Source organism: Mizuhopecten yessoensis, unplaced genomic scaffold (genome assembly GCF_002113885.1).
Source record: "Mizuhopecten yessoensis strain PY_sf001 unplaced genomic scaffold, ASM211388v2 scaffold7669, whole genome shotgun sequence".
Lineage (NCBI taxonomy): Eukaryota > Metazoa > Mollusca > Bivalvia > Pectinida > Pectinidae > Mizuhopecten > Mizuhopecten yessoensis.
Genome location: NW_018407163.1, coordinates 35,271 through 55,319, shown reverse-complemented (window position 1 = coordinate 55,319; position 20,049 = coordinate 35,271). Strand labels below are relative to the sequence as shown.

At 35.4% G+C, this 20,049-nt stretch overlaps 1 protein-coding gene across 1 annotated transcript; it reads right to left on the bottom strand.

The window, feature by feature from the left end:
* Positions 1 to 1,840: 1,840 nt before the first annotated feature.
* LOC110454097 (coiled-coil domain-containing protein 22 homolog) lies at positions 1,841 to 19,910 on the bottom strand. The gene is made up of 16 exons (XM_021503453.1): positions 19,837 to 19,910; positions 15,241 to 15,412; positions 14,531 to 14,663; positions 14,044 to 14,174; positions 13,614 to 13,698; positions 12,848 to 13,017; positions 12,188 to 12,394; positions 11,708 to 11,773; positions 11,203 to 11,442; positions 10,598 to 10,714; positions 10,085 to 10,186; positions 9,669 to 9,776; positions 9,212 to 9,307; positions 8,805 to 8,864; positions 5,625 to 5,699; positions 1,841 to 5,285 (listed from the first exon to the last, which is right to left on the bottom strand). Exons 1-16 carry the CDS (start codon positions 19,884 to 19,886, stop codon positions 5,169 to 5,171), a joined length of 1,929 nt encoding a protein of 642 aa, XP_021359128.1. The 5' UTR covers positions 19,887 to 19,910; the 3' UTR covers positions 1,841 to 5,168.
* Between the last annotated feature and the right edge of the window lie 139 nt (positions 19,911 to 20,049).

Here is a 20,049-nt window from a genome sequence, read left to right as displayed (position 1 = left end):
TAACATGGACCACATCAATGGTCAAGTCCCCTTTGTAACATGGACCACATCAATGGTCAAGTCCCCTTTGTAACATGGACCACATCAATGGTCAAGTCCCCTTTGTAACATGGACCACATCAATGGTCAAGTCCCCTTTGTAACATGGACCACATCAATGGTCAAGTCCCCTTTGTAACATGGACCACATCAATGGTCAAGTCCCCTTTGTAACATGGACCACATCAATGGTCAAGTCCCCTTTGTAACAAGGACCACATCAATGATGGTCAAGTCCCCTTTGTAACATGGACCACATCAATGGTCAAGTCCCCATTGTAACAAGGACCACATCAATGGTCAAGTCCCCTTTGTAACAATTGGACCACATCAATGGTCAAGTCCCCTTTGTAAGATGGACCACATCAGCTATATGGTCATTAGTCCCCTTTGTAACATGGACCACATCAATCAATGGTCAAGTCCCCTTTGTAACATGCATGACACTTATGATCTAATTTGTTAACTATCCTAAATATGGCAGAGTCGGCACACTATTTTATATACAATACAACACGCAGACAAGGCAAAATATTAAGGTGTCACTATACAGTCAAATCTCAAGTGGGAATGTCATATAAATAACATCTGTGGGAAAGCCAACTCCACCTTAGGCTTTCTCAGACGAAATCTAAAGATAAGCTCTGCATCTATTAAGGAGCGGGCATATAAAACACTTGTCAGTCCATCCCTCGAACATGCCTGCTCAGTTTGGGACCCTTATACTAAAACAGGCATGAGCAAAATAGAAATGGTGCAGCTGGAACAGCCAGATTAGTCACCAACGAATTTAGAAACACCTCCAGTGTTGGTGACATGCTTCAACACCTTAACTGGCAATCACTTGAAGACAGAAGGAGAGTCATGCGACTGACAACACTGCATAAAACTATACACGACAAAGTCAATATAAGAAAAGACCAACTCATACCTCCATCCCACCACACAAGACATGCTTCAAACCGTCCCTAAACAAAAAACACACCTATAGCTATATAACTCCCATACTCTATGAATATTCCCTTTCACTATCTTCTCTTCTCTTGGCCTAGCACCCACTATCACATGACATGGTCTTCAAATATATGAAGGTGGTCATTACTATGTAAATGTAGAGACTTACACCTTCCACCAAAATTGCATGTGTTCCATTCCTTTATTGGACATGAATGGAGCACTTATACCTACATTTTGTATATCACAACCATGATTATATTATATAAGCCTGATAAGTCTGGTTTCAAAAGCTACTGTAACATAAGTACAATTTCTATATATTTCTATATACCCTGGGTGACCCTTTTTGGTATGTTCTTATTTGTTATCATGCAAGTATGAAAACTTGGTGTTCAGCTGGAGGGAAGAAACCTGTTTACCGGTAATATGGCTACCAGGTACACTGCACTGTATATAGATCTTCATTATTATGAGGTCAGACTTGTTTTTTTGTTTGTTTGTTTGTTTGTTCCTGGAACAATTTTGAGATGTTTTAAGTTCACACAATACTACCTACTGATATACATAGCACAAATCTTTAGATCTCCCTTTAAAATGGAATATACACATTGTGGGGTTATCTTCAATATATATTTATAGGACTGCATATGTGTGGAAAATGGAATTGCTCTGAAATACAAGTGCTAAGCAGTATGTCTGTGTAAATCATACCTAAACCAGAACCTGTGTAGACTGGAGTCCTACTGTGTTAAAGTCGGATCAGCTGTACATGTGTACTCTCCACAAAGTGTTTTATTCCAATTCAGATTACACAGGTTTCATAGAAAATATTTATAACACTGCCATCATTTTAAGCATGTTTTATTTGTTTAAAATTGCTTTATATAATTAAACATATTCAATCTTGGTAATAAATGAACAACTCATGATGATCAAATTTTATGATAAACATGTGTGATCTCTATAGTATTTCAAACACCCTTTCTTACAATACATTAATAAAGATCAATCTCACCAGCTTTTGATCTACATACACAACTAGCATGTGGGTAATCAGCCCTTGGTATTACTAGCATCTTTTAATGTAACAATAAATAATTAATGGAATAAATGTACTGCGATAAATAAAATTACATATATTTTTGTTACCAAATAAAATCTACCCAAAGTGACAGCACTAGCAAAATGTAGCAAAAACCGAAATTTAAAGCAAAATAGTTTTATGTCAGTTTATGAAAAACAATATACATATATGTCATGTTTAAATCTTAGAAATACCATGAGTATATTTGTATAGAAGTTTTATACCATAAACATATTTTTTGAAAATATATACAGCACCAATGTATCACAACTAGATGGTCAAACATTATTGACAGGTCATAATCCTTAGAGAAAAAGGACAATGTAAAGTAAAATGTTCATACAGAATATTACCTAAAGTGTTATTTAGGTGGGCGTAACATTCCAGCCACCCACCACAGCTAAGCTAAAGATTGATCATCACAATTCTGATGCTTTTCATTAAGGACTTATATATGCATTAAATATGTCCTTCTGGTATTAGTGTGTTTTGAAGGTGTGCAGTTTACACATCAAACATATACGATCCTGTTGTCAATTTTATTCGGACACAAACACGGCAGCTGTGCATTTATTTTTGATTTTGGAAGACCATTTTCTATCATGCTGTGGAACTTTTCAAAATCATCCATTCAAGCATGACAGAGACATTAGCCTGTCGTAACAGAGACATTAGCCTGTCGTAACAGAGACATTAGCCTGTCGTAACAGAGACATTAGCCTGTCGTAACAGAGACATTAGCCTGTCGTAACAGAGACATTAGCCTGTCGTAACAGAGACATTAGCCTGTCGTAACAGAGACATTAGCCTGTCGTAACAGAGACATTAGCCTGTCGTAACAGAGACATTAGCCTGTCGTAACAGAGACATTAGCCTGTCGTAACAGAGACATTAGCCTGTCGTAACAGAGACATTAGCCTGTCGTAACAGAGACATTAGCCTGTCGTAACAGAGACATTAGCCTGTCGTAACAGAGACATTAGCCTATCGTAAAAAAAAGAAAGGAAAGCCAGCACTTTTTTCATGCTAGTTGGCACCATGCTAAATAAATCATTGGTTTCAATTAGAGTGAGCTATAAGCTAATTTTCAGGATGGTTATAACAAGGTTGAACTGCGGAGCTATCTCTTACCATTCCAGTATCTAGATAAGTCTGTGATGTTTTTGTACACCAAACCAATTTTCATCTGGTTCTAATTCCAGCATTAAGACAATTCTACAATGTTCCTGTATTCACTCAAGAATCAATTATTCTACTACAATTTAAAATAAAATATAAAATTGGTTACTACAATAATCTCAAATGGCATTCTAGGTACAGCTTCCTGACAAGCTGTAAGGATGATAAGCTATGACGGAACGATCTTGTTGTGAATATTAACAATATGAAAAAGTACACAAATATATCAGTAATGCTTACGTCAAATTTAAACAAATGTTGTAAACTTTCTGTTGTGAAGGCTCTATATAAACACACCAACTCAAAATATTGGCATATGTAATGGAACTGGACTGGGTCAATCAATGGTGACCAGGTAGCTCAATTGATCGAACTTCCATCTAGAGTTCAGCAGGCATGGGGCAATTACATTGGTAATGTAATTAATTAAATTACACATTACATTGGAAAAGTAGCATTACCATTACCATTACATGGTTTTCTTAATGTAATAAATTACCATTACAATTGCATTGCCTATGTAATTAATTACCATTACACATTACTTTTATTCAAAGAGGGCCCCGGGTTTGAATGCTAATCTAGTCATGCATTTTTCCTGTTACACATGCAAGACACACACACACAACAGGAAATACGGTTGTTGACATCTGTCTCACAAACTCTCATTAATGATATGGACATTAGCATCATCTGTAAATCTGTCTAAGGAGGGGTGGGAATGATACCCTAGTACTCAGAATAGCTTTATTTTCTGCAAAATACAGTACTAATTTCTAATACTGAGCATAGACAATTCTGAAGAGTACAGTAAAGCATCATTAAAAAATATATAAAAACAAGAGATCCCTGAGGGATCTAGGCAGAGCCCACATTGTAAAATTGATTTTTTAGATCATTTGAATGTCAACATCTAAAATGGCTACCTTGCTGACAATTTTTTTCCTTGAAACAATCTCAAAAAATTAAGACAGATGTATCCGGTGCTTCTTTTAGAAATAGAGACAACAAGATTTATTTAAAGACGGACAACAAACCACAGGTGAAAGGCGATTTAAACAGCCTCCCGTCTGATGATGGTTGGCTAAAATGCTAGATAGCAGTTGACCGTCACAGACTGTGGTTTAGCACCTCATATTTATCAGTTTTGAAAAATATCTGATACAGATGTATTATAGATACTGCAGTCATATCTTTTACAAGTTACAATGCCAACCAAACCAAAATGATAGTTACATTGGTACAAAATAAACAAACTGTTTTTTAAACTTAAATAACTGGATAACATTAGCTTTTCCCACCGGAGTCAACGGCAAAACTAAACAAGTTTTGAAGTAAATTGCAAGTCAACAAATGTTTATTGTATAAATGGATTAATTACCTGAACAAGCACAATGTCCACAATGATTAAAAAAACATAAAGCCAAATGCAGGCAACACATGTTTGGATAGTGTTAACATAATATGAAACAAACACAAAATAATAATTTGATAATTTTATATAAACGTCATCATGCATCCTTCTTTCAAAGTTTACACATGTACATAAAAACCTCGACAGAGATAAGAAAATAAGCATTGGATTGAAAGTGATCACTGACTGACTGGACAGTTACGCAGTACTTATTGTGACAGTTTTAGAGTGTCGTATAATCTTGTGGCACATGAATTTTGCTTTACTGTACAACTAGTTTCATCCACATACATAAATGTCTTACAAATAATATATAAAGTAAGATTAAATTTTAATACAACCAGCACAATGTTGGTTTCCAATGTGAATCCAAATTCTTAACAAGTATCCTTCTGTAGTAAGATAGCACAGAACATTTTCACAAAACACTGTATAATTCACATGACTTGCATTCATATTTGGCATAACAGTTAAACGAAATATTTGGTCTGAAATTCATGACCTTTGTTTCATTTTTGCCATTAATGCTGTATTTTCTTTCTTCATTTGCTGGTAATCTGATGTGATCTTCTCCAAATTACTAAGTACTTTGTTCTTGCTTTCATTTTCAATCTGTAAAGAAAAACAAATCATGTTGACATTAATATCACACAGTACATTACAACATTTGAATGAAGGAACAGGAAAATGGTGACAGAATTACATGGAGTCCTACCAGGTGTTAGAAACATCATCTGGAGGCAATGTCAATGAAGAACTTTGAATAATGAGGATATGAAACATTACAAAACTGACTTTCATATTAGGTTTCTTGTTAACTAACTTCTGTAAAATTGTGTGAAGGAAAAACAGCAAGGAAAACAATGATTCTCAAGTTAGAGAATTAGTTGCTGGCACTACATATACTTTATAATCTCCCTCAATAGATGTAGAACTGAACCCTGTTTTTACCTGGTCTTCCAATTCTCGTATCTCCCTCATTATGACACCTGTTTCTTCCACCGTGGAAATCAGAAGTTCACAACTCTGAAAATAGATTTAAGAAAGTAGATATTTACAGAATATTAGTCAGTAGAAAACATACATTGGAGGGGGAAGACGTCATCCCCCAGGTATTCTAATTCAGGAAGGTGTAATTACAAAAAATATCAACACAGGTTTATTCATATTTATATCTATCTGTGCGCCTATTGTTGATGCCTACCAAGTCAAAATGGTAAATAACAAAAACCACAATAAATACACATTCTACTAAATTCTTTGAAATTTGATTGTAGCGTTTTTATAAGCTTAACTTTTGAACTTGTCACATACAAAAAGTTTACAGGAGGGGCGTAGAAACTGCAGTATCCAAATTTACAAAGAGACATAATACTGTATAAAGTGGGGCACAAGACCCAAATTCTGTAAAAGAGACGCTGCTTTTCCAGGATATATGAGTACAGCAAGTTAAATGAATGTAGATGAAATCAAAAGGAAACATGTCATAGGCGGGTAAAATAGCAAGAACTTCATGCTCTGTACAAAATACTGTTGATGTCGGTAAAACTATCCTCTCATTTAATGACTTCTGGATTAGATGACCATGAGGGCAAGATGTTTGTAACCTCATGTGTTACTTCTACATTAGATTACCAAGTGTGTAAGATGTTTATGATGTTTGTTACCTCATGCATAAATTTTACATTAGGACACCGAGTGTGTAAAATGTTTATAGATGATATAAATAACAGATGTTTGTTACCTCATGTGTTACTTCTACATTAGATTACCGAGTGTGTAAGATGTTTATAGATGATATAAATAACAGATGTTTGTTACCTCATGTATAAATTCTACATTAGAATACCGAGTGTGTAAGATGTTTATAGATGATATAAATAACAGATGTTTGTTACCTCATGTGTAAATTCTACATTAGAATACCGAGTGTGTAAGATGTTTATAGATGATATAAATAACAGATGTTTGTTACCTCATGTATAAATTCTACATTAGAATACCGAGTGTGTAAGATGTTTATAGATGATATAAATAACAGATGTTTGGTACCTCATGTGTAAATTCTACATTAGAATACCGAGTGTGTAAGATGTTTATAGATGATATAAATAACAGATGTTTGGTACCTCATGTGTAAATTCTACATTAGAATACCGAGTGTGTAAGATGTTTATAGATGATATAAATAACAGATGTTTGGTACCTCATGTGTAAATTCTACATTAGAATACCGAGTGTGTAAGATGTTTATAGATGATATAAATAACAGATGTTTGGTACCTCATGTGTAAATTCTACATTAGGATACCGAGTGTGTAAGATGTTTATAGATGATATAAATAACAGATGTTTGGTACCTCATGTGTAAATTCTACATTAGATTACCGAGTGTGTAAGATGTTTATAGATGATATAAATAACAGATGTTTGGTACCTCATGTGTAAATTCTACATTAGGATACCGAGTGTGTAAGATGTTTATAGATGATATAAATAACAGATGTTTGTTACCTCATGTGTAAATTCTACATTAGATTACCGAGTGTGTAAGATGTTTATAGATGATATAAATAACAGATGTTTGTTACCTCATGTGTAAATTCTACATTAGGATACCGAGTGTGTAAGATGTTTATAGATGATATAAATAACAGATGTTTGTTACCTCATGTGTAAATTCTACATTAGATTACCGAGTGTGTAAGATGTTTATAGATGATATAAATAACAGATGTTTGTTACCTCATGTGTAAATTCTACATTAGGATACCGAGTGTGTAAGATGTTTATAGATGATATAAATAACAGATGTTTGTTACCTCATGTGTAAATTCTACATTAGATTACCGAGTGTGTAAGATGTTTATAGATGATATAAATAACAGATGTTTGTTACCTCATGTGTAAATTCTACATTAGGATACCGAGTGTGTAAGATGTTTATAGATGATATAAATAACAGATGTTTGTTACCTCATGTGTAAATTCTACATTAGATTACCGAGTGTGTAAGATGTTTATAGATGATATAAATAACAGATGTTTGTTACCTCATGTGTAAATTCTACATTAGGATACCGAGTGTGTAAGATGTTTATAGATGATATAAATAACAGATGTTTGTTACCTCATGTGTAAATTCTACATTAGATTACCGAGTGTGTAAGATGTTTATAGATGATATAAATAACAGATGTTTGTTACCTCATGTGTAAATTCTACATTAGGATACCGAGTGTGTAAGATGTTTATAGATGATATAAATAACAGATGTTTGTTACCTCATGTGTAAATTCTACATTAGATTACCGAGTGTGTAAGATGTTTATAGATGATATAAATAACAGATGTTTGTTACCTCATGTGTAAATTCTACATTAGGATACCGAGTGTGTAAGATGTTTATAGATGATATAAATAACAGATGTTTGTTACCTCATGTGTAAATTCTACATTAGGATACCGAGTGTGTAAGATGTTTATAGATGATATAAATAACAGATGTTTATTACCTCATGTGTAAATTCTACATTAGATTACCGAGTGTGTAAGATGTTTATAGATGATATAAATAACAGATGTTTGTTACCTCATGTGTAAATTCTACATTAGGATACCGAGTGTGTAAGATGTTTATAGATGATATAAATAACAGATGTTTGTTACCTCATGTGTAAATTCTACATTAGGATACCGAGTGTGTAAGATGTTTATAGATGATATAAATAACAGATGTTTGTTACCTCATGTGTAAATTCTACATTAGATTACCGAGTGTGTAAGATGTTTATAGATGATATAAATAACAGATGTTTGTTACCTCATGTGTAAATTCTACATTAGGATACCGAGTGTGTAAGATGTTTATAGATGATATAAATAACAGATGTTTGTTACCTCATGTGTAAATTCTACATTAGAATACCGAGTGTGTAAGATGTTTATAGATGATATAAATAACAGATGTTTGTTACCTCATGTGTAAATTCTACATTAGGATACCGAGTGTGTAAGATGTTTATAGATGATATAAATAACAGATGTTTGGTACCTCATGTGTAAATTCTACATTAGGATACCGAGTGTGTAAGATGTTTATAGATGATATAAATAACAGATGTTTGGTACCTCATGTAAAGCTGCCAGGTGTCTGTAGGCCTTCTTAGCTGCTTCATCCTTTTTAGCATTCTGAAAGGCGAAACAAATTTGAAAAAATTATCAGGGAATTAGGATAGACATTTTTGAAATACTGCTGATGCTGGTAAAACTACCATCTCATTTAATGACTTACGGATAAGATGACATGAGGGCAAGATGTTTGTGTACCAGGTGAAATATGACATTCCTTCCAAATTACATGTACCAACAACTGGTGACTTTGAGTTATTTGACTTCCAATGAAACATACAGGCTGAAGAAGTGATTTTGAGTCAGTTGTAATAATACAACACTTTGATTTTTTCCTGTAGACTTCCATGTCTATGACTAGTGTGTTACTGTGTATCCAATGACAATACAATGACAGTAAAACTTACTCTAAAGATTAATTCATCTGTGACTGTGAATGTTCGGTCCAGTTTTCCCGTCAGCTGGTTTATCTCTTTCTGAACAGCTCGAGTGTCAATCAAAACCTGTAAATGTCCAAGGTGGTTTCTTTATAAGATAATGTTATGTAAAACCAAATACAAAAACAACTACAGACCCCAATTTTTGGCACTACATTTTCACTGCTTTAATATCAATCAGGACGTTGTTCACTTTTTAAAATAGAAATTGAAAATAATTCATAACCCTAGATGAAATTGATTAAATCCAAAATCTTCTGGCCAAAGTTGTTTAAAATAAATGTTTACGTAGAAAATAAAAAGAAATATCACAATTTTATTTACACACCCTTAATGATATCCTNCCCTCCCTACCCCCCTCCCTCCCCTTCATTATTTTTCAAAAAGTTGAAATAGTCGAATTTCACCTCATTATTAAACACCCTACCGTGTTGATTCCATCTTTTTGTTTTTTGATGTTTGACACTATTTCCATGATGCGCTGTGTGTATGCTGATCTGTTAACATCCTTTGTCATTCTTTCATACTCGGCCACCTTTGAATAAAAATTTCAATACACAATTACTCTGTCTATAGTTCACAGTAACAATGAAAAATACTCACAAGTATACTGTTTGAATTATATTGGAAAGACTGTTAATTTCTACAGAATTAAAAAAGACCCTGATTAATACAAAACATGTATAAAGCAGTGAAGCTAGATTGATTTGTAGTGAATACACCAATATATATTTTGTGTGTACAACACATAATAACACCAATTATGATGTCAAAATAAGACAATAAACATTTAGGGATATTGCGACGTTTCATTGAATATTGATACGGAGAGGGTGACTTTACCAGCTGTTTTAAGTGTTCATCTTTGTGCCTCGCATCATCAGCTACTTCCTTCATTCTTACACGGAATGCCTTAATCTCTTCTAGTTTCTTCTCTCCTTCAGACTGGCAAAACAAGAATCGAGTTACAATAAGGTAGTGGGTTGATTTATACATTCCCATAGTTTGATCATAAGTATTTGTGACATCCATCAATGTTTTAGCCGACTCTTTCGAATGAAGTACTTGTGCATACCTTCATGTATTTATCTTTCATTTTACAAAGTACTTGATCAACTGCTGCCCTATCGAGGAATTTAGTTCTTCCTATAGTTTTAATGACTTCTTTAATTTAACCCTGTAATTAGAACTGAAGAACATAAATATCTTAGACGTTTCTTTTTCATCTTCATTTTTAAGTAATAAAAATATGGGGACTGACTAAAGGCTCTCTAACACCAGTGGGCTCCCATCACTTGCAAAGGGAAGAAAATAAATGAAACTGAGGTAGGAACTAGTCTTAAAGATGTCACTGACCTCCTTTTTGGAGCTGAGGTCTTTGAGTTCCCTGTACTGGTCTATTAATGGTGCCCGATGTTTCTCCCATTGATTGGCGAGTGTGACGAGTCGCTGGGCACTACCGTCTACCACACTCTTAAAGAAAACAACAATCAGTAAATAAAGAATGATAATATGTAGATCATTACCTGTTCAACTGTATTAGATTTAAACATCTTCAAAGGTATTCAAATTATAACTCACAAACCGGAAGTTATACTTTCTATATCAACTTAATCATGTCCAACTATATATAGGTCTTTTTCATTAAGCGAATACTTAAGACTGCTTTAGGTTAGTATACAAATACAGTCATAGTTTTATTAAACCTGATACTTTCGCCTCCTCTTTTAAGATATTTCTGATGTCCAATGTTGGATTTTTCCATGTAAACTGCATGTTGCTTCTTATGATACACTATGTTTCAGCCAGTGTTGAGTTTATAGTCTTGTTCAAAGATAAAAAGGTCAAAAATAATATTGGCACATATTTACCATTTTAAAATACATTGTGTATTCTATTTCTTGTTATCTGTAACATCTCGTATTACAGTAGAGGATCATACATCTACATGGAGTCAGTACCTGTAGTTTCGCTATATTGTTCTCGGCGTCAGGCAGCAGGTCGAGTGTCCTTTTTTTGACTGTGTATGCCTCCTCCTTTTCTGCGTTAGTGCTGCCCTGAGTGGATACCACCTCCTCCATCTGCTGGATACTGGCTGTGAATTTGCGCATCTCCAAGTCCATCTGTTCCAGACGAGACACCAGGCCAGACACTTCCTCACGCAGGCCCTCCACCTCAGCATCACGCTGGTTCTGTATCTCCTGGTGACACAAAATAGAGTTACTTCCCTTCCAACTAAAGCCTGTCTTCTCTGGTTCAAACATTCCCTACTTCACACAGATCAAACATATTCAAACAGTATGAAAAATGAAACTAAATTATTACATGGCGATTGTTTAAATTAATATTTTTTTTGTAAAAGTTGTTTTATCTTCTCTCTAAGTTCATTAGCCCCTCATTGACTGTTTAATCACAATCAACCACAAGTTTAAAAGGTTACCCGGACACATTCATATGATTCCATACCTCCTCTGAGTGACCTTGCCCTACTTCAGACTCTCCTCCCATCTGTGACATAGTCTTCTCTTCATCCTTACAAAATATACAAAAGTACAAATGTATTATTATGTTCAGAAGCATCTTGTACTTTAAACTTCTGAGAAGTCATTGGATAAGTATATATTATAGTATGTAGGTGGCTTGACAGATCTGACGCTATATACTATACTACAGCAAGAGTGTACAAAATACAACAATTTTTCTGAACAACTAAGGGATGTCGTTTTTGACACCTGCAGGTTGGGAGATACATTTCTTCAATGAGAGGTAAATTGTGAGGTGATAATGAAACAAACCTACGTCTGGTAGATTTTGTTTTCATAACGATAACCTCCATTTATATTGAGATAAAAAGTATATTGAGATAAAAATTATTGACATTCTCAAATTTTGATTTTCATTCATCACTAGTTTGAATAAAAGGCACATCCATGCCCTGAAACTGACCTTTGCGAATATGAGTTGTTCTGTGTGCGTAAAACGCGAGCCTTTAGTTTTGGTGCTACTTCCTGCCCTGCTACTGATGGAGTCGATCATCTGCTGTAGATCCTGCGCCTTCCTGGACGCAGCAAAGTCTCCGCTCCTCTGTACATCCTGACGTAGCTGGTCCATCACTCGCTTTCGTATTTTGTTCTTTTTCTTCTCTCTGTACTCCTGGTTTATTAGATAATATGCAATAATACCCTGTTCAAGAGGTGATGTGTGGAGCTAGCCAGAAAATCACACTGAGAGAACATTCTCGGACAATGTCATTATCAATGGTATCAGAAGAATACTGAATGTCTATACAGAAAGACTAAGGTTGGCACCATCATTTATTGTACACTGGAACAGTACATATTGGCTACATTTTGACCCATCTCCCATCTTTTTAGACACTGTGGTTCTTGAGAAGAAGTTGTCTTGACGTTTTCAATATATTCGACCCCAGTGACTTTAAATGTTTGTCAAGTTAACATATACTTGGACAGCAAACTGTAGGGAACATATAAATCACTCTTATGTGGGTACATTGGTAGATTTTATCACATTTGACACAAGTGACCTTGAATATGGGTAAAGGAATGTTTTAACCCAGCTCCCCACAATCACATAAGCTGACCCTACCTGTTCAGATAGCCTAGAAGCCAATCCAGCCTGGTTCCATTCATTCTCCCACTCCTGCTGGGCAGTGATTTCACTGGCCATTTTCTCAATGACAGAAGATGAGGTATCATTGTGATGAACAGTTTGATTGGTTACATAAGGAAGACTTTGGGAATAATACGATCTTAATGCTGAAATTAAATAAAAACATTTTGTCTCAGTAATAAAAAAAAAATGAAAAATGTGGTTTTATTCCACCTTTGGATTTTCAAAATTGAAAACTGCATATTGTTATGTTCTGACTGTGTAAGTGTTTTAATACACCTTTGAATTTCAAAACTGCATATTGTTATGTTCTGACTGTGTATAAGTAATGAAAGCTGAATATAAATACTTTCTTCAACAAGAAAAAAGGTCAATATACAGAAAATACCTTAAGTGATACAATTCCTATTATGTAGAACAATGTCTATGCATGCTATATTAAAACACCAGTCCTTAATATAGATATATGCTAAAGATAGCTGGATATATTTGCTGATAAGCAGCTAGCAGGGCTTTCAGTGGACTCTTGAAAGTATGTTTCTGATTCCCCAACATGAGCTTTGACTCTGATTTGAAATGATATGTCTATCTGACTTCTGAAATTGGTAAATGGCAAGGTCAACTGAAAGCCATGGCTTCAATTGTTAACAATAAATAAGGATTTCAAGTTGTCAAGTGACAGAAATTCAGTAAATCAATCATACTGCATGAAACAGAAAGGATATTAAATGGGAAAATATACCTTTAGGAAGTTTCCTCTTCAGGTCGGTCATGCCCTGTGGTATATGTAGGTGGGAAGCATGAAATTTACACAGCGAACTGGCACCCTGAAAATTAAAACAGACATTTACACAACATCAACAATAGAAAAAATGATAACTCATTTATCTTAACAAAATCAACAATATTGACTAAATCAGTGTTCTATTTGCTGATCTCACTTTCAAAAGTGCTGCCATACATAGTTTTTCATGTACTTTCACCAATGTGAGGCTACCCAGGGGGATTATTGATTACCATTATGTACATCATCAGGACGTAACAAAATGTGGGCTTGTACAAAGGCTAATAAAATCCCCAGATATCCATTCACATATACCATTCAGTGCCAGTGTTAGCCTGGCTTTACACATTAACATCCATGGGTGGGGGAGGAATCTAGTCCACCGTACCTCTCTTTGCCAGTGTGGAGGACTTCCCCTCCATGTAATACTGTTTTGCTTGAGGTAGGGTGGGGTCCACACAGAGTTCAGCTGCTGGGCAAGAGTAGACGCTATGGTTCTCTGTAGTAGTACAGATGCCCCTATAAAACACAAAATAATATAACAGGTGAAACAGATAGAAGGTATAACTGATGACAATAGTGTTTTACTTGAATTAATTAATTCCATAAAAACACTGAGTTCGATTCAGGTACAGTTATCACCAACTAGCTGTGTCCTGTTGATCTGTGACCTCATGTGTGGAAACTGATCAGCATATACCTGTACTGAATATATTTCACTTTTAGAACAAATAGCAAATAATATAACAGTCACAGAAATGAAATATGTAAAAAGTGAGTACAAATCCCTAAAATATCACTGCTTGGTTAAATTAATTTTGTGACCTATCACAGTGACAGTGGTGTAGTTATCTGTAGAAGCATTGACGTCTTACCTAGAACTTCTTCCACAGCTTCAGCTGTCTCCTTGGGTAGTTTGTCAACCAGAAACATAAGCACTCTTCTAATCTCTTGCTCGTTTGAGTAGAGGAATGTCTGGTAACCAATCTCACCTCTGTAACCAAGTTCCTTGAAGAAATAAGACAGGCACATTTTAACATCATCTGATATCTCACATCATGAGCAAAAGTTCACTAATACTGAAATCAACAAAAAATATTTAGTGTAAGAAAATGACCTTAAATAATGTCTACCTTCCGTAGATAGTCATCAATTTGATACAGTGTATGTGTATAAAGGTATATATACTGATGTTACAGATATATTTGTATAAATATTTCAATCCAGCCAGTGAATGAGGGAACAGATTTCCCCTTTACCATTTTAATGTGCTAATGTGTCTCAGTTATCCAGCTGTCTCAGAATGCAGCCCCTTTATTTCAGCCCCCCTGCACTGTTTTGAGAATGGGGCCTGTGGCTTTGGAATTAGGAAAATTGTGTCACAGTAATCCCAATTAGGAGTTTTCATTACCTCACTGTACATTATTTTATGTTACAAAGTATTCCCTTAAATGACTTAAGTTCCAATATGTGTGGTTCATTTTAATGTTTAATGTTGAGTGTCATCTGAATATTTGTAATTAGCTAGAAACAAAGGTGGCTGGATAAACAAGACTTTACTGTATATCATCTACACACAAATCACCTGAATGTGAGCAGCCATGGATGTGCCAATCCTAAACTTGGCCGACATTCCACCAGGAAGAGAGTTGGGGAGGTCCACATCACTGTTGATAACCTTGAGACACCTAATGACGGCAGACACAATCAGCTCTGTAGAGAATTGCTTCAGATTTGTGACATCCTCCTCTATGTCACTGTCAAAATGAATGAAAATAAGTAAAGAATTATTCTAGTCTAATATGTAATACATGTACACTACATAATAAATTATATCTCCCTTTCATTTTCTACAATGTCCAATAGTCTCCTGCTGTAAGCAGTCAGTTGCAGGTCTAGATCTGCCTAATGTATATTACTGATACAGTTTCTGTACTATGTAAGTTGCAACAGCACTGGAATAAGCAGCCACCAGTCTTTTCTATTAAAGTTCTAACATAGCCAGTGGCCAACAAAAACGATTATTGTGCATTTTTGTTTTAAAACCAAAACGTCATAAAGCTTAGTAAAAAGTGCTTACTTAATTGACAATCTGTTGAATGCCAATGAAATGTGAACAAAAAATCAGAGTATAAACAATTTTGTCAGCGAAATCTTGATAAATATATATGTAGCCCGTTTGTCAGTCCTGGCTTGTCCATACTGCAAACGTATGATTCCAGGGAGAAGGAAGAGGCACAAAGGGTCATCTAGCCATAATGACCCCTTATAAACAATTTGTTATACAAAATGTTCTCAATTAGTCTGAAAATCATTTGAAAATGTCTGCTTTGTATTACAATAAAGCAATTGCAACACATTTTATTTCATAAATATATCAGAAGAAAATGAACATATTAGCAAACCAAGAGATTCTGTCTTAATTATTTTCTTGTTGACTGTTGAAATGGATATTATATTGTAACGAGCGCGCGTCCGGTGCCCACGTCTCACCGGACGCCGTCGAAGAAGTATGGGGCTTTTGTTTCATCAATTTAGTGTGCTTCCTGGATCCTGGATTATCACGGTAGGATATGTTATCTCTCCTCTATGTCAGATCCGAGAACAATGGTCAGAAATAGTCTAGTAGTCTAATTAACTATACGAAAACTCTAAATATCAACCAAGAGCCCAATAGACAGATACAAATAAAATTTATTAAAGGAACAAGTTAAATAACAAGGTATATCTACAGAATACAGATCAGGATAATATTACAATACAAACAAGGCATCAACACAGGTCCTTGCACCAGACAATAACAAATGTAATTGACAAATTGTACACAATCGCTCCCAAATAATACACTGACTGACTGTACATGTGTTTACTGTAGAATATCCTGCTAATCACCAGAGCCTTTATTCTAAGCCACCTAAATTCTAATCTGATGTGTAGGCCAGCAAAAATACAAGAAACCTTCAACTATTGAGATAATTTGTAATGAAATGACCAATACAGCTTTAAATAGCCAAATACCAGGATTTCCCCTTATATCCGATGACAGTGTCTATAAATAGAACTATAAATGACGTAAGTCTAAACCCAAAGTATGAGGAATTCCCAAGTCTGACCTGTTCAGTGGCAACCGTCTGCCAACGAAGACAGTGATGAACTGAAGAAAAAAGTCTGATCCCACCTGTATTTATAAACTTCCAAATATTACTAGTCAGGAGAGGTCTGGTGATTAGATGAGAAAGGTACCATAGGATTGCATGTAAAAGTAACAGACCTTATAACACACATACAGCATCTCATAATATCCGCTCAAACAATAAGTGCTTTGTGTTAAAATAATTGTACAGAGTAGAAAAATACATGTAAAACTACTGTTTAATGCCGCTAAGGCTATGGATTAAAAATATAAATATACTGAGTTTAGGGAATCCCCTGCGGTGGTGATGTCAGACGCCGGTAAGAAATATTCGAGACTTGAGAGGTCGCCGAGCGGCCTCCCTGACTGACTAAACATCTGAGACATCATTAAAATGTAAAAGACATTAACAGTGGCCAAAAAGGTGAGCATACTCTTTTAAACATAATAATGACTTAATGTCGATCAATTTACCATGACTTACAAGTCTACAGAGTCAAGAATCAATGTAAGTAGTTTCATGCATCTCGCATAGTCAGCTTCAAAAAATGGCAATTTTGAGAGGTATTTGAAATGCTGACAAGAGGCCGGTTAAACACAAATTGAACAGGGAAGTTATATATGTCATTTCTACAATGTTCTGTAGTTGTTATTTGAACAAACACATTTTGGACTATAAAATGGACATGGTGTTATTTATGTAGTGAAAATTTAAACCAGCCACACAGGCGCACGATGATCTGTAAACAAATCGGCTGCAGGGCCGAGACATCGGTGGTTGAAATCACCACAGTTATACGGGGCTGACACGTTACAATATGGATACAAATCAGATAAAATAACCATACATGTATTTTTAGTGTCTTTCATGTATGTCTGACTCCTTGTCTCAGGTTGTGTGTCGGATAATTCCAATGTAAGTTGGAAGTATGCAGTGTCTTTCATGTATGTCTGATTCCTTGTCTCAGGTTGTGTGTCAAATAATTCCAATGTAAGTTGGAAGTATGCAGTGTCTTTCATGTATGTCTGACTCCTTGTCTCAGGTTGTGTGTCAGATAATTCCAATGTACCACGAAGTATGCTGTGTCTTTCATGTATGTCTGACTCCTTGTCTCAGGTTGCGTGTCGGATAATTCCAATGTAAGCTGGAAGTATGCAGTGTCTTTCATGTATCTCTGATTCCTTGTCTCAGGTTGTGTGTCAGATAATCCCAATGTACCACGAAGTATGCTGTGTCTTTAATGTATGTCTGACTCCTTGTCTCAGGTTGTGTGTCGGATAATTCCAAAGTAAGTTGGAAGTATGCAGGGTGTTTCATGTATGTCTGACTCCTTGTCTCAGGTTGTGTGTTGGATAATTCCGATGTAAGTTGGAAGTATGCTGTGTCTTTCATGTATGCCTGACTCCTTGTCTCAGGTTGTGTGTCGAATAATTCCAATGTAAGTTGGAAGTATGCTGTGTCTTTCATGGATGTCTGACTCCTTGTCTCAGGTTGTGTGTTAGATAATTCCAATGTAAGTTGGAAGTATGCAGTGTCCTTCATGTATATCTGACTCCTTGTCTCAGGTTGTGTGTTAGATAATTCCAATGTAAGTTGGAAGTATGCAGTGTCCTTCATGTATATCTGACTCCTTGTCTCAGGTTGTGTGTCGGATAATTCCAACGTAAGGTGGAAGTATGCAGGGTCTTTCATGTATGTCTGACTCCTTGTGTCAGGTTGTGTGTCGGATAATTCCGATGTAAGTTGGAAGTATGCAGTGTCTTTCATGTATGTCTGACTCCTTGTCTCAGGTTGTGTGTCAAATAATTCCAATGTAAGTTGGAAGCATGCAGTGTCCTTCATGTTATGATGTATGTCTGACTCCTTGTCTCAGGTTGTGTGTCGGATAATTCCAATGTAAGTTGGAAGTATGCAGTGTCCTTCATGTATATCTGACTCCTTGTCTCAGGTTGTGTGTCGAATAATTCCAATGTAAGTTGGAAGTATGCAGTGTCTTTCATGTATGTCTGACTCCTTGTCTCAGGTTGTGTGTCGGATAATTCCGATGTAAGTTGGAAGTATGCTGTGTCTTTCATGTATGTCTGACTCCTTGTCTCAGGTTGTGTGTCGGATAATTCCAATGTAAGTTGGAAGTATGCAGTGTCTTTCATGTATGTCTGACTCCTTGTCTCTGGTTGCGTGTCGGATAAGAGTCGATATAAAATACATGTTGGATGGTCAAGCAAGTGCTGCTATTGGTCAGTTGACAACTCTGATCAATTGAGTTAATAACGAACATATAACACACAAAACGTGTACGCCAATACACCAACACAATCAATGACATCACAAAGATGTGTCCTTTCAGGTAAAATACATACACAAACTCCAAAGTCTTACGTGTATCTGTTTATATATATACATAACAAACACATAATAAACATCGGGTTACAATTATTAATTTTTGTGTATAGACACAAATCCTCCAACAAATAACAAACTGTCTAGATATGCATGTCTAGAAGGAAGTTAGTTAGTAGTTCTGTTTTCCCTTTTAGCTCTAAGCAAAAATGCTGTCTCTCTGTATAACATTTGCAAAATAAAAAGTCTGCCTTCATATCTAAACTAAGTTTCTGAGAGATGGAACACGTCACTTCTTAGTTTTAGCACGGTAAAAGTTTCGATCTCAAAGTTGTTTTAGTTGACGATACTAAACCATGTTCGTTTATGCAGACGAACGACAGGCAGGACCTGACATGGGCACGCTATTTCTAAGACTATGAGGGATATTAAAGCAAACGTTGAAAGTATTTGCCAAGGCTTGCCAGTAAACAACATCAAATACATAGGACCTTCCCTATTTCATCAACGAACAACTTTGGTTAGCCGGTCTAACCATTCGGAAAATGGCAGTGACAGTCATGCATACAATCAGTTGACAAATCGGCCCATAACAAAATCGTGACATTTTCATCTTCATGCAATGTCGTAGCGACTGCATTAAGTTCACTTATACCAATTAAATAACACAACTATATTTACGAATGCGACGCCGTCATTATACGTACCATCCGATCACCCGGAGGGAGTGAATGATAATGTGATCCACCTCCTCCATCTTGTCCGGTCATGTGACTGATACAGTAGAGTAGGGCGGAATATCCGATAGGTTTAAGTAATATAAAAATCTTCATAACAAGTGATTCAATGGTTTTACATTTTAAATATTTTGTTGAAGTGGGTTTTTTTCATTTATATATTTTATGTCTTAGAAATATTTC